Source organism: Scyliorhinus torazame, chromosome 19 (genome assembly GCF_047496885.1).
Source record: "Scyliorhinus torazame isolate Kashiwa2021f chromosome 19, sScyTor2.1, whole genome shotgun sequence".
Lineage (NCBI taxonomy): Eukaryota > Metazoa > Chordata > Chondrichthyes > Carcharhiniformes > Scyliorhinidae > Scyliorhinus > Scyliorhinus torazame.
In genome coordinates this window covers 47439786-47455159 of record NC_092725.1, presented here as the reverse complement: position 1 = coordinate 47455159, position 15374 = coordinate 47439786, and the positions used below count along the sequence as shown (strand labels likewise).

The window sequence follows — 15374 nt, the reverse complement described above, 5'->3', positions numbered from 1 at the left end:
CCACAGCGGTTGCAGACCAGCCACCATCCGGAAGATGGATACGGACGTTGTCATCTGGAGCCAGAGCAGGGAGATCAGCTGCACGGGAGTAATGAGTCGCCTTGTGCTGTGCACGAGACAGTTGCATTCGTTGAAGGACCGGAACGTGGTCGAGGTCTGGGACATGAATGAACGGCACCGTCTTTCTCAGGGTGCGACCCATGAGCAGCTGGGCTGGCGACAGGCCAGTGGACAGTGGGCCGAGCGATAGGCCAGCAGGGCGAGGTAGAAATCGGACCCAGCATCGGCTGCCTTGCAGAGAAGCAGTTTGACTATGTGGACGCCCTTTTTCGCTTTGCCATTGGATTGGGGGTACAGGGGACTGGATGTCACATGCACAAAGTTGTACCTCCTGGCACAGTTGGACCATTCCTGGCTTGCGAAGCAGGAGCCATTGTCCGACATCACAGTGAGTGGGATACCGTGCCGAGCAAAGGTGTCCTTACAGGCACGGATGACTGCAGACGATGTGATGTTGTGTAAACGTACCACCTCCGGGTAGTTTGAAAAGTAGTCTACAATCAGGACATAGTCCCTGCCCAGCGCGTGGAACAGGTCAATGCCGACCTTGGACCAAGGGGACGTGACCAACTCATGGGGCTGTAGGGTCTCACGTGATTGGGCTGGCTGGAAGCGTTGACAAGTGGCGCAGTTGAGCACTGTGTTGGTGATGTCGTCATTGATGCCGGGCCAGTACACTGCCTCTCGGGCCCATCGGCGGCACTTCTCCACGCCAAGATGGCCCTCATGTAGCTGTTCCAAGACGAGCTGGCGCATGCTGTGCGGATGACAATGCGGTCCAGTTTCAGGAGAACACCATCGACTACCGCCAGATCATCTCTGATGTTGTAGAACTGCGGGCATTGGCCCTTGAGCCACCCGTCTGTTAGGTGGCGCATGACACGCTGTAGCAAAGGGTCAGCCGCTGTCTCGCGAATTTGGACGAGGCGTTCATCTGTGGCAGGTAGATTGGAGGCCACGAAGGCCACATGGACGTCAACCTGGCAGACGAATCCCGCTGGGTCACACGGAGTGTTGACTGCCCTGGAGAGAGCGTCGGCAATGATTAGGTTTTTGCCCGGGGTGTATACCAGCTGGAAGTCGTATCGTCGGAGCTTGAGCAGAATACGCTGGAGGCGAGGCAAGGCGTCATGTCGTTCAAGTCTTTCTGTATTATATTGACCAGTGGGCGATGGTCGGTCTCAACGGTGAATTGGGGATGGCCGTACACATAATCATGAAACTTGACAACACCGGTCAACAAGCCCAGGCACTCCTTTTCTATCTGCACGTAGCGCTGTTCTGTGGGGGTCATGGCACGTGACGCATATACAACGGGGGCCCATGATGAGGCCTCATCGCGTTGCAGGAGCACTGCCGCAATGCCAGACTGGCTGGTATCGGTCGAAATTTTTGTCTCTTTCGCTGGATCAAAAAAGGATAAGACCGGGGCTGTGGTGAGTTTGGTTTTGAGTTCTCTCCATTCGCTCTCGTGGGCAGGAAGCCATTGGAAGTCTGTCGTCTTCCTGACCAGGTTCCTGAGAGCCGTGGTACGAGAGGCGAAGTTAAGGATGAACTTCCCTAGGAAGTTGACCATGCCCAGAAATCGGAGGACCGCCTTCTTGTCCTCTGGCGTTTTCATGGCTGTGATAGCAGCCCACCTTGTCCGCCTCCGGCCGCACACCCAACTGGGAGATGTGGTCCCCGAGGAACTTCAGTTCCATCTGACCAAAGGAGCATTTGGCTCTGTGGAGGCATAGGCCCTGCTCCCATATGCGCTTGAACACGCGCTGGAGGCGACTGACATGCTCCAAATGATTATGTCGTCGACATAGACACAAACACCTTCAATGCCTTCCATCATTTGTTCCATGATCCTGTGGAACACTTTTGAAGCCGATATGATCCCAAACGGCATCCTGTTGTAACAATATCTGCCAAAGGGGGTGTTAGAGGTACACAGTTTCCTGCTGGATTTGTCAAGCTGGATTTGCCAGAATCCTTTCGAGGCATCAAGTTTGGTGAAGAACTTGGCACGAGCCATCTCGCATGTGATCTCTTCGCGCTTGAGAATTGGATAATGCTCCCTCATGATATTGCGATTCAGATCCTTGGGATCAATGCAAATTCTCAACTCGCCGGAAGGCTGTTTTACGCACACCATGGAACTGACCCAGTCGGTTGCTTCCGTAACTCTTGAGATCACTCCTTGGTCTTGGAGGTCCTGCAGCTGCTGCTTGAGGCAGTCCTTGAGAGGTGCTGGGACTCTGCGAGGTGGATGCACCACAGGCGTGGCGTTCTGTTTGAGTAGGATCTTGTAAGTATATGAGAGCCATCAAAAGACGTCGCGGTGCTGGTCGATGATGGCGATGAGTTGCGCCCTGAAGTCAGCGTCCTGGAAGGCAGGCATGTCATCAGGAGAGAGTGAACTCTTTGAACGAGGTTCAACAGCTTGCACGCCTGAGCGCCAAGCAGGGAGTCCTTCGAATCTCGAAAGGAAGGATGGCTTTCCGTGACTTGTGCGTCACTTCAAGTTGGCACGAGCCGGCAGCAGGAATGATGTTGCCACTGTAGTCCAATAGCTGGCAGGATGGCTGGTTTGACACGAAGGCTTTGGAAAGCAGACCACGCCATGAGATTGGCGGAGGCACCAGTGTCCAGGCGGAATCGTATTTGGGACCGGTTGACCGTCAGGGTGGCACACCACTCATCGTCTGGATCGATGCTGTATACCGACAGCGGCTGGTGTCTTTGCTTCGGGGACAGCCTGTTTTTCGTTACGACACCGACTCGAAAAGGCGCCTTCGTGTCCTCGGTGTCACTGCTGTGTGGGAGGTCTGCATCGGACTCGGTGACCGTGGGTTGAATTGTCCGAACATTCCTGCGAGGCCAGCTGAAGCGATGGGAGTTGGCAGGCTGAGCTGCTCGACAGAAGGCAGCATAGTGGCCAAGTCTTCCACATCGTAGACATTGTCGAGATTTTGCGGGGCATTGCCGCTTTAAATGGGCGGAACCACAGTTGCCGCACGTCGTGACGTCAGCACATTCGCTGCGTCGCCGCGCATGCGCGGTGCGGTCATGCGTGGTGCACGTCTGCGCATTACGTTCCTCAACGTCGCCGTCCTCTCGTTTGATGCGTACAAGCGTGGGAGTCTGCGGAAAGCGCGCAAAATGTCCGCCCTCATCCAGGCTGAGGCCCTGGAGGTGCTCAATCACTTGGACCCGTTCCGCCTCGTGGGGACCTTGCCGTGCCGTTTTAGCCGCTTGTATATGGGAATACCGACTCGTGGCGTTTTCATGTAAGGCACAGGTCTCGATGGCGGTCGCTAGGGTGAGTTGCTTTACTTTGAGGAGCTGCTGACGTAGGGGGTCCGACTGAACACCGAAAACGATCTGGTCGCGTATCATGGAGTCAGAGGTGGGCCCGCAGCTGCAAGATTGCGCAAGGATGCGAAGGCGCGTGAGAAAGGATTGGAAAGGTTCACCCTTACCCTGCAAACGCTGCTGGAACACATAGCTTCGAAACTTTCATTCACCTCTACGCTGCAGTGAGTGTCAAACTTGAGGAGGACTGTCTTGAACTTTGTCGTATGTTCATCATCTGCGAAGGTGAGAGAGGTGAAAATGTGGATGGCATGGTCACCGGCCGTGGAGAGGAGAAGAGCAATCTTTCTGGTGTCCGAGGCGCCCTTCCTGTCTGTGGATTCGAGGAAGAGCTGGAAGCGCTGTTTGAAAATCTTCCAGTTGGCCCAGAGGTTGCCGGCGATGCGGAGCGGTGGCGGCGGGCTGATGTTGTCCATGTTGCAGGATGATGGAATGCTGGCGGAAGGCCTCACTTGCAGGTAGGTCTAAGAAGTGCTAGTATCCCACCACTCCTGGTATCATGTGTTGGGTGTTCTGGATCACATACAGGTCACCAGCACTTGAAATAGTGCAACACTATTTTAACATACTTAGACTGTGGGTTAATACGATACATCTTTAACTAAAGACCTCTGCCTTGTCCTAACCAGTCGATGCACTCAGCACATGGTGAATGTCTGTGTTGCAGGCTGCAACTCGAATGAGCGGGAACTCTTTGACGCTCCCTGTCTTTATAGTGCGTGTGCTCTCACTGGTGATTGGCTGCGGTGTTGTGTATGTTGATTGGTCCCACTGTGTGTCCATCAGTGTGTGTCTGCACCATGATATACTGGTGTATATTATGACAAGACTGACCTGTTCTTTGCAGCTTTGATGCTCAGGGATCTTCTTGCCAACTATGATGGTGCTCCGCAGAATTGTTACAGCACAGGAGGCGGCCATTCAGCCCTCTAGGTCTCCGCCAGCTCTCCAAATGAGCAATCCACCCAGTGTCATTCGCCCTGTAACCCTGCACATTCTCCCTTTCCACATAGCAATTGACCTTGCCTTGACCACGCTCTTAGATAGTAGACACCAAGCACTTGCTGCTTGAAAAGGTTTCGGCTCATGTCATCATTGCTTCTTTTTCAAATAACTTGATGTCTGTGCTCTGTCACTCTCAATCCTCTCATTAATGGGAACCGTTTCTCATCTACTGTGTCCCGGTTGTTCATGAATACCTCTATCAAATCCCCTCTCAACCTTTGCTCCTCCAAGCGAAACAGTCTCAACTTCCCCAATCTATCCATATAGCTGAAGTTCCTCATCCCTGGAAATACTTTCAGGAACCTTTTCGGCAATCTAATGCATTTGCACCTTTCCTAAAGTTTGGCATCCAGAACTGAATGCAATACTTTAGTTGAAGCCAAACCAGTGTTGCACACAAGTTTATTATAGAAACATACATAGAAAATAGATTCATGAGGAGGCCATTCGGACCTTCGAGCCTGCTCAACCATTCAATAATAATCTTTATTGTCACAAGTAGGTTTACATTAACACTGCAATGAAGTTACTGTGAAAAGCTCCGAGTCGCCACATTCCGGCGCCTGTTCGGCTACACAGAGGGAGAATTCAGAATATCCAATTCACTAACAGCATGTCTTTCGGGACTTGTGGGTGGAAACCGGAGCACCCGGAGCAAACCCACTCAGACAGGGAGAGAACGTGCAGAATCCACACAGACAGTGACCCAAGTCGGGGATCGACCTGGAGCTGTGAAGCAACAGTGATACCCACTGTGCTACCGTGTTGCCCTATGATCATGATTGATCATCAAATTCAATACCCTGATCCCGCCTTCCTCCCATATCCCTTGATCCCTTTAGCCTCAAGAGCTGTATTTCATTCCTTCTTGAAATTACACAACGTTTTGGCTTCAGCTACTTTCTGTGGTTGTGAATGCCACAAATTTAACACTCTCTGGGTGAAGAAATGTCTCCTCACCTCAGTCCTAAAATATTTATCCCTTATCCTCAAACTATGAGCCCCTGGTTCTGGACTCCCCCACCATCGGGAACATTCTTTCTGAATCTACCCTGTCTAATCCTGTTAGAATTTTGCAAGATTTTGGAGGTCCTCTCTCACTCTTCTAAACTCCAATGAATATAATCCTAACCGACTTAGTCTCTCCTCATATGACAGTCCCACCATCCCTGGATTCAGTCTGGTAAACCTTCGCTGCACTCCCTCCACAGCAAGAACATCCTTCCTCAGATAAGGACACCAAAACTGCACACAATACTCCAGGTGTGGCCTCACCAATGCCCGATTCAATTATAGCAAAACACCCCGATTCGTATACTCAAATCCTCTCGCTATGAAGGCCAACATACCATGTTGCCTTCTTTACTGCCTGCTGTACCTGGGTGCTTACTTTCAGCTACTGATGCATGAGGACACCACGGTCTCGCTGAGTATCAACCTCTGAATTTACACCCAAATAATAATCTGCCTTCCTATTTTTGCTACCGAAGCGGATAACCTCACATTTATCCACATTATACTGCAATTGCCCACTCGCTCAACCTGTCCAAATGCTGCTGAAGCACCTCTGCAACCTCCTCACAGTTCACCCTCCTTGCTATTGTACTCTAGGCCTCAAGTAAAACTAAGGAACCTCGATGCTTTAACGACTCTCTCAAACTGCCCCATCACCAATGATTTATGCACCCAGGTACCATTGCTCTTGCACCCCATTTTAGAGTTATGCCCTTTATTCTGTACCATCTCTCCATGTTCTTCCTACCAAAATGAATTACTTTACACTTTTATACAGTGAACGTCATTTGCCACCAGTCAGCCCATTTCACCACCTTGTCTTGTCCTTTTGAAGGTCTACACTCTCCTCCTCACAAGTCACTTCCACGTTTCGTGTCAACTGCACATTTTAAAATTATGCCCTGTACAGAATGATAAATGTCCCAACACTGACCCCTGGCGGACTCCGCTACAAACCTTTTTCCGGGCCAATAACCATTCATTACCCACCAATCGCTGTTTCCTGTCACTCAGCCAATTTTGCATCCATGTTGCCACTTATATTCCAAGAGCTATAACTTTGCTCAGAGGTCAGTTGTCTGTCACTTTATCAAATGCCCAAGTACACCACATCAACTGCATTGCCCTAACCAAACCTCTCGGTAACCTCTTCAAAACAATTTCTAGCAACCTGTACAGCCATCCCTAGTCAGGCCCTATGTTAACCAGGGACCTGATGGACTGGATAAGTGAATGCCACATGTACAACACCCCATTTATCCACTCAGATATCAGATCAGCAGCCTTTATTTGTTTCAGAGGCAATGTTAACTGTTGATTGTGGCGAGCCAAAAATAAGAGATTAATTTTTCCTGATTTTATTTTACATGGAAGTATTAATCAATCAACAAGCCAAACACCAGGACTCAAGCCCAGAATCCATATCCGACCGCGACTGTTCATCCCGACAGTACTGAATTTGGCTGCCAGCCAAGCCTGAATGCACTGCTGCTCACCCACACAAACCATTATTGTAAAGAAACGCTGATTCTATCTGCACTTTTACCTGTGTGACTCCGTTTCAGGCCGGTGTTCGTAGACCTGGCATTGGGACAGGCGCACAATAGCGCATGCTGTCAGAAGTTCCAAGGCTCCAGCCTGGATCTTAGCCACTCTCGTCAAGAAGGCCTGGTGAATATATTTAACAGAAAAAACTTAATATGGTCAATAAAAATAGACAGTCGCAAGGTAAACCATTTGTCTGGCGTTAGAAATCAAGTTCAAAGGGTGTGTAAGAATGAACACAGGCAAAAGGCAGTAACTGGGAGCTTTTAAAACCAGGGTTCTAGCCTGAAACATGCAAGATTCAGACTTAACCATTCAAATATACACTGTAGACTTTGTTACAGGTAAACCTCCACTCTCAACCAATTACTCTGAATCACTGTTCCCAATTGAGTTTGCAATAAATAGGCATCTCTAAATTATAGAGGTTAAAGTGGCCAACTTATATCCTCTTTCCCCAGTGTTGTAGTGGTCACTTCCGTACAACATCATGCAGAATGATTATGCTACTAGACTACTAGTAACAATCAAGAAAACAGGAGTTTAGATCCCAGCAGAGTAGTTTGAGAATTTCCACTCAGTTTTTAAAAATTCCTAGAAATAAAGCCAGCATCAGTAAAAGTGACCATGAAGTTGATGAATTGCTATAAAAGCCACAACAGAAAACCAATTACCAGCCCCGTAAACTAGGTCCTAGAAAATACTGGATGACTCTTACCACAGATGCGGTCAGATCTGCTGAGATTGTCCAATATTTCTGTTTTTGTTTCAGATTCCAGCGTCTGCTGTATTTTGTTTTCATCCTGAATTTATCAGACTGCCTGCCCCAAGGCAGGATTGAAAGGCATCGGCAACAGAGGTTCACAAATTGAACGGCAGATGGGCATGCAATCCCAAGCTAAAAATACATGCCTGCTGGAATCTTACTGTAGAATGTTGTGGGTTCCCTAAATCACCAACAACAACGATTTCCAACAAAGGTAGTTAATTCCCGAGTTGAACAGCGATATACAGACTAGTGTTCTGCCCGCACTCCCGGGGATAACTCCAGCGCTCCTGCCATGTGACCTCTTTTGTAGCCATGTCATTACATTCGAAAGTGAGCACTCTTGTCTACATCTTCCACATTTAGTTGGGACACAGGTGGCAGGAGATGGAAGTGTGCACACAGGAAACTATGTACAGACGATTGTATGACATGCAACTGACAATGCACGACTATTTACATATATATTTGTACTGTTGCAACACCCTGGGCGAATGTGTGGTCAATTCCAGACCCACGGACCCCGGAGTCCCAACATAAATGAATTAACTAATAATTTGTATATTTTCATGGGAGCTTTGACCAGTGACTGCTCTGATGACTTACAGTCACCAGATTTGTAAGTAAAACATTAAAAACTGTTTATTATAATAAGAGAAAAGATAAACATGTAATTGGAATAATAGAACAATGGTCCACTAATCTAATTATTCCTCTAACTGCGTCCCAACCCAATCCAGACACACACAAGACAGACACATGGTTGGGGCGGGGCGAGGGGAGGAAAGGTTCAAAATGACAGGGATAAAAGTGGGGATGAGAGATGGATCTTTGCTGCTGAGGTTGTAGTCTTTGTAGATGGTGATCTTCCAAGGGCGTAAAGTGTTGCAATCATCAGTTGGTTTGGATCTACTGATCGCCTTCAATTAGAAAATGCAGGCTGTAGCATTTCCTCAGTTGAATGAGCTCCACCAGGCTGGCACTCAGACTCAGAGATAATATTTGAATTCTGCACCTGATTTCACTAGGTTTTTAACCAACCCCTTCGTCCTGCAGATGGCGCTGGACTGGACCCTCCCACAGCTTGAACTGACTGCAGAAAGGTCTTTAAGCACAGACCAGCAGCTGAGTTAAATCAGAGTCAGCTCCCCAGCCTTTTAATCAGAAATTACCTTCACAGACCTGGTGTTTTTAAAACTGCTTCTTGCTGCTCTCGATATCTAATCAGAATGGAGATATCGAGTTGCCCACAGCTCTCGGGTTGTCCAGAGAGAAAGGAATGTATTTTGTCACAAGCCCTCAGCTGAGAAAGATCTGATTTAGCTTCCATTGGAACTTCTCACAGGCTGGCTGGAAGCATTTTAAATTGCGAGGCAGAGAGTTGATAGAGAGAGCCCAGACCTGCTGTACTGCTTTCCAGTCTTAAGCAGAGACAGAAAACCGAAATGGAATCAGCCTTTCTGTTACAGAAGTTTCTAATTCTAATTGAAAATAGTGGATGTCCTGGAATTTCAGGAGGGGAGATTGGCTGCTAGCCAAGACCATCAAAATGACATAATGAGCCACGCCACATAACACACTGCATCAAGGAGTGCTGGGTCAATCCAAATAGCAGCTTGGGGAAAGAGGCTTCAGTTTGAAACCAAAAGTTTTTAAAAAAAACAACAGCCAGCAAAAAGCAGCCAGCAAGACATGGATAAAAAGGACAGAAGGATTAGACAAGGAGTTACAAGAAGATGCTTACAATACGCACACACATATAGGTTTGCACTGAGTGCTGAATTTGGTACATTTGAGTGCTATAGTGAGAGTTTGGTGACTGAGGGAGGATAAGGCTTCATTTTTACCTAAAGTCTAGTCTTTCTTTTATTTAGTTAATTAACTTAAAAGTTGCTGTTTGGTTTAGAAGGTGAATTTTCAATCAGCTTTAAACAAAGCTTCTACTTGTAGGCACTTGCAGCTGGAGCTTGTTAATTAGTTAATTGGATTAGGCCAGTTTTCAGAGGCTAGATTCACAGTATAAAAGTGATCCCCTACAGTGCAGACTTTGTTTGCACCGAGTGCTGAATTTGGTGCATTTGAGTGCGATAGTGAGAGTTTGGTGACTGAGGGAGTGCTGAGTTTGGTGCATTTGAGTGCTATAGTGAGAGTTTGGTGACTGAGGGAGTGCTGAATTTGGTGCATTTGAGTGCTATAGTGAGAATTTGGTGACTGAAGGAGTTAGGTGAGGAGGGGGTAAGGTGCTCCTTTCATTTTGTTTCCTACATTTCCGCAAAGAGTGAGAAGAGAGCCAGGAGTTTAGCATAGAAAATACAGCACAGAACAGGCCCTTCGGCCCACGATGTTGTGCCGAACCTTTGTCCTAGATTAATCATAGATTATCATTGAATTTACAGTGCAGAAAGAGGCCAATCGGCCCTTTGACATAGACATAGACATAGAATTTACAGTGCAGGAGGCCATTCAGCCCATCGAGTCTGCACCGGCTCTTGGAAAGAGCGCCCTACCGAAGGTCCAAACCTCCACCCTATCCCCATAACCCAGTAACCCCACCTAATCCCCATAACCCAGTAACCCCACCCTACGGGCAATTTTGGACACTATGGGCAATTTAGCATGGCCAATCCACCTAACCCGCACATCTTTGGACTGTGGGAGGAAACCGGAGAACCCGGAGGAAACCCACGCACACACGGGGAGAACGTGCAAACTCCGCACAGACAGTGACCCAAGCCGGAATCGAACCTGGGACCCTGGAGCTGTGAAGCAATTGTGCTAACCACCATGCTACCGTGCTGCCCCAGACTTTGAGTCTGCACCGGCTCTTGGAAAGAGCACCATACCCAAACTCAACACCTCCACCCAACACCAAGGGCAATTTGGACATTAAGGGCAATTTATCATGGCCAATTCACCTAACCCGCACATCTTTGGACTGTGGGAGGAAACCGGAGCACCCGGAGGAAACCCACGCAGACACGGGGAGGACGTGCAGACTCCGCACAGACAATGACGGAGTTTACAGAGATTGCAGCTGACTGGGAGCAGAGTCGGAGGGCGGAGATCCAGTTGGTCCACAGGGCAGCTATACTCTGTAAGGTAAGAGGGGATGGAGGCTAGGCCAGTTGCATGCTCCTCCTGTAGGATGTGGGTGGTGAGGGATACCACCGGTGTCCCCGCTGACTATACCTGCGGGAAGTGCACCCAACTCCAGCTCCTCAAAGACCGTGTTAGGGAACTGGAGCTGAAGCTGGATGAACTTCGGATCATCCGGGAGGCAGAGGGGGTGATAAAGAGTTACAGGGAGGTAACCACACCCAAGGTACAGGACAAGAATAGCTGGGTTAGTCAGGGGAAAAAAAAAAACAGGCAGACAGTGCAGGGATCCCTTGTGGCCGTTCCCCTTCAAAACAAGTATACCGTTTTGGATGCTGTTGGGGGGGAAGGCCCGAGCGGCCAGGTCTCTGGCACTGAGTCTGGCTCTGGGGCTCAGAAGGGAAGGGGGGAGAATAGAAAAGCAATAGTTGTAGGAGATTCAATGGTTAGGGGAATAGATAGGAGATTCTGTGGTCGCGAGCGAGACTCCCGGAAGGTATGTTGCCTCCCGGGTGCCAGGGCCAGGGATGTCTCGGATCGTGTCTTCTGGATCCTTAAGGGGGAGGGGGAGCAGCCAGAAGTCGTGGTGCACATTGGTACCAGCGACGTAGGTAGGAAAAGGGGTGTGGAGGTAATAAACGAGTTTAGGGAGTTAGGCTGGAAGTTAAAAAGCCAGGACAGACAGAGTTGTCATCTCTGGTTTGTTGCCGGTGCCACGTGATAGCGAGGCTAGGAATAGGAAGAGAGTGCAGCTGAACACGCGGCTGCAGGAATGGTGTAGGAGGGAGGGCTTCAGGTATTTGGATAATTGGAGCGCATTCTGGGGCAGGTGGGACCTGTATAAGCAGGACGGGTTGCATCTGAACCAGAGGGGCACCAATATCCTGGGAGGAAGGTTTTCTAGTACTCTTCGGGAGGGTTTAAACTAATTTGGCAGGGGAATGGGAACCGGATTTGTAGTCCAGCAACTAAGGTAGCCGATATTCAGGACGCCAAAGCGTGTAATGAGGCAGTGGGGAAGGGAACACTGACAAAGGAGAGTACTTGCAGGCATGGAGATGGGTTGAAGTGTGTATACTTCAACGCAAGAAGCATCAGGAATAAGGTGGGTGAACTTAAGGCATGGATCGGTACTTGGGACTACGATGTGGTGGCCATCACGGAAACTTGGATAGAAGAGGGGCAGAAATGGTTGTTGGAGGTCCCTGGTTATAGATGTTTCAATAAGATTAGGGAGGGTGGTAAAAGAGGTGGGGGGGGGGTGGCATTGTTAATTAGAGATAGTATAACAGCTGCAGAAAGGCAGTTCGAGGAGTATCAGCCTACTGAGGTAGTATGGGTTGAAGTCAGAAATAGGAAAGGAGCAGTCACCTTGTTAGGAGTTTTCTATAGGCCCCACAATAGTAGCAGAGATTTGGAGGAACAGATTGGGAAACAGATTTTGGAAAGGTGCAGAAGTCACAGGGTAGTAGTCATGGGTGACTTTAATTTCCCAAACATTGAGTGGAAACTCTTTAGATCAAATAGTTTGGATGGGGTGGTGTTTGTGCAGTGTGTCCAGGAAGCTTTTCTAACACAGTATGTAGATTGTCCGACCAGAGGAGGGGCAATATTGGATTTAGGACTTGGTAATGAACAAGGGCAAGTGATAGATTTGTTAGTGGGGGAGCATTTTGGAGATAGTGACCACAATTCTGTGACTTTCACTTTAGTAATGGAGAGGAATAGGTGCGTGCAACAGGGCAAGGTTTACAATTGGGGGAAGGGTAAATACGATGTTGTCAGACAAGAAATGAAGTGCATAAGTTGGGAACATAGGCTGTCAGGGAACGACACAAGTGAAATGTGGAACTTGTTCAAGGAACAGGTACTACGTGTCCTTGATATGTATGTCCCTGTCAGGCAGGCAAGAGATGGTCAAGTGAGGGAACCATGGTTGACAAGAGAGGTTGAATGTCTTGTTAAGAGGAAAAAGGAGACTTATGTAAGGCTGAGGAAACAAGGTTCAGACAGGGCATTGGAGGGATACAAGATAGCCAGGAGGGAACTGAAGAAAGGGATTAGGAGAGGTAAGAGAGGGCATGAACAATCTTTGGCGGGTAGGATCAAGGAAAACCCCAAGGCCTTTTACACATATGTGAGAAATATGAGAATGACTAGAGCAAGGAGACAGGGTACTGTCCAATCAAGGACAGTAGCGGGAGATTGTGTATTGAGTCTGAAGAGATAGGAGAAGTCTTGATCGAGTACTTTACTTCTGTATTTACAAATGAGAGGGCCATATTGTTGGAGAGGACAGTGTGAAACAGACTGGTAAGCTCGAGGAAATACTTGTTAGGAAGGAAGATGTGTTGGGCATTTTGAAAAACTTGAGGATAGACAAGTCCTCCGGGCCTGACGGGATATATCCAAGGATTCTATGAGAAGCAAGAGATGAAATTGCAGAGCTGTTGGCAATGATCTTTTCGTCCTCACTGTCAACAGGGGTGGTACCAGGGGATTGGAGAGTGGCGAATGTCGTGCCCCTGTTCAAAAAAGGAACTAGGGATAACCCTGGGAATTACAGGCCAGTTAGTCTTACTTCGGTGGTAGGCAAAGTCATGGAAAGGGTACTGAAGGATAGGATTTTTGAGGATCTGGAAAGACACTGCTTGATTAGGGATAGTCAGCACGGATTTGTGAGGGGTAGGTCTTGCCTTACAAGTCTTATTGAATTCTTTGAGGAGGTGACCAAGCATGTGGATGAAGGTAAAGCAGTGGATGTAGTGTACATGGATTTTAGTAAGGCATTTGATAAGGTTCCCCATGGTAGGCTTCTGCAGAAAGTAAGGAGGCATGGGATAGTGGGAAATTTGGCCAGTTGGATAACGAACTGGCTAACCGATAGAAGTCAGAGAGTGGTGGTGGATGGCAAATATTCAGCCTGGATCCCAGTTACCAGTGGCGTACCGCAGGGATCAGTTCTGGGTCCTCTACTGTTTGTGATTTTCATTAATGACTTGGATGAGGGAGTTGAAGGGTGGGTCAGTAAATTTGCAGACGATACGAAGATTGGTGGAGTTGTGGATAGTGAGGAGGGCTGTTGTCGGCTGCAAAGAGACACAGATAGGATGCAGAGCTGGGCTGAGAAGTGGCAGATGAAGTTTAACCCTGAAAAGTGTGAGATTGTCCATTTTGGAAGGACAAATATGAATGCGGAATACAGGGTTAATGGTAGAGTTCTTGGCAATGTGGAGGAGCAGAGAGATATTGGGGTCTATGTTCATACATCTTTGAAAGTTGCCACTCAAGTGGATAGAGCTGTGAAGGAGGCCTATGGTGTGCTCGCGTTCATTAACAGAGGGATTGAATTTAAGAGCCGTGAGGTGATGATGCAGCTGTACAAAACTTTGGTAAGGCCACATTTGGAGTGCTGTGTACAGTTCTGGTCGCCTCATTTTAGGAAGGATGTGGAAGCTTTGGAAAAGGTGCAAAGGAGATTTACCAGGATATTGCCTGGAATGGAGAGTAGGTCTTACGAGGAAAGGTTGAGAGTGCTCAGCCTTTTCTCATTAGAACGGAGAAGGATGAGGGGCGACTTGATAGAGGTTTATAAGATGATCAGGGGAATAGATAGAGTAGACAGTCAGAGACTTTTTCCCCGGGTGGAACAAACCATTACAAGGGGACATAAATTTAAGGTGAATGGTGGAAGATATAGGGGGGGTGTCAGAGGTAGGTTCTTTACCCAGAGAGTAGTGGGGGCATGGAATGCACTGCCTGTGGAAGTAGTTGAGTCGGAAACATTAGGGACCTTCAAGCAGCTATTGGATAGGTACATGGATTACGGTAAAATGATATAGTGTACATTTATTTGTTCTCAAGGGCAGCACGGTAGCATTGTGGATAGCACAATTGCTTCACAGCTCCAGGGTCCCAGGTTCAATTCCTGCTTGGGTCACTGTCTGTGCGGAGTCTGCACATCCTCCCCGTGTCTGCGTGGGTTTCCTTCGGGTGCTCCGGTTTCCTCCCACAGTCCAAAGATATGCAAGTTATGTGGATTGGCCATGATAAATTGCCCTTAGTGTCCAAAATTGCCCTTAGTGTTGGGTGGAGGTGTTGACTTTGGGTAGGGTGCTCTTTCCAAGAGCCGGTGCAGACTCAATGGGCTGAATGGCCTCCTTCTGCACTGTAAATTCAATGATAATCTATGATTAATCTAGGACAAAGGTTCGGCACAACATCGTGGCCCGAAGGGCCTGTTTTGTGCTGTATTTTTCTATGTTCTATATGTATATTAGAGATATATAAAATACATAGAGGCACAGATTAAGCTGTAGCAACTTGTGCGTAGCCCATCGCGGCTCCTTCTCTATTCCCCTTTTCTGCTGGAAAGAAACACTTAAATTTGAATGTCAGTTTTAGGCTAACTGGTCATAGTTCAGCCTGCAAAACGAGCCTGCCCTGAGTGTGTGATTACGTCAGTTGTAGCCTTTCTATGGCCAGTTTCTTCACTGTCAGCAACACAGGACGCTTCAGCTGTGTG

The 15374-nt window shown here is 48.2% G+C and overlaps 1 protein-coding gene across 3 annotated transcripts in view; it reads right to left on the bottom strand.

Moving 5' to 3' along the window:
- nup205 (nucleoporin 205) overlaps positions 1-15374 on the bottom strand; it is a 189430-nt gene that overhangs the window by 21635 nt on the left and 152421 nt on the right. For all 3 annotated transcript variants that reach the window (XM_072484243.1, XM_072484244.1, XM_072484245.1), the window contains exon 33: positions 6989-7110. In XM_072484243.1, coding sequence (XP_072340344.1) covers positions 6989-7110 — 122 coding nt within the window. The remainder of the gene's footprint in view (positions 1-6988; positions 7111-15374) is intronic.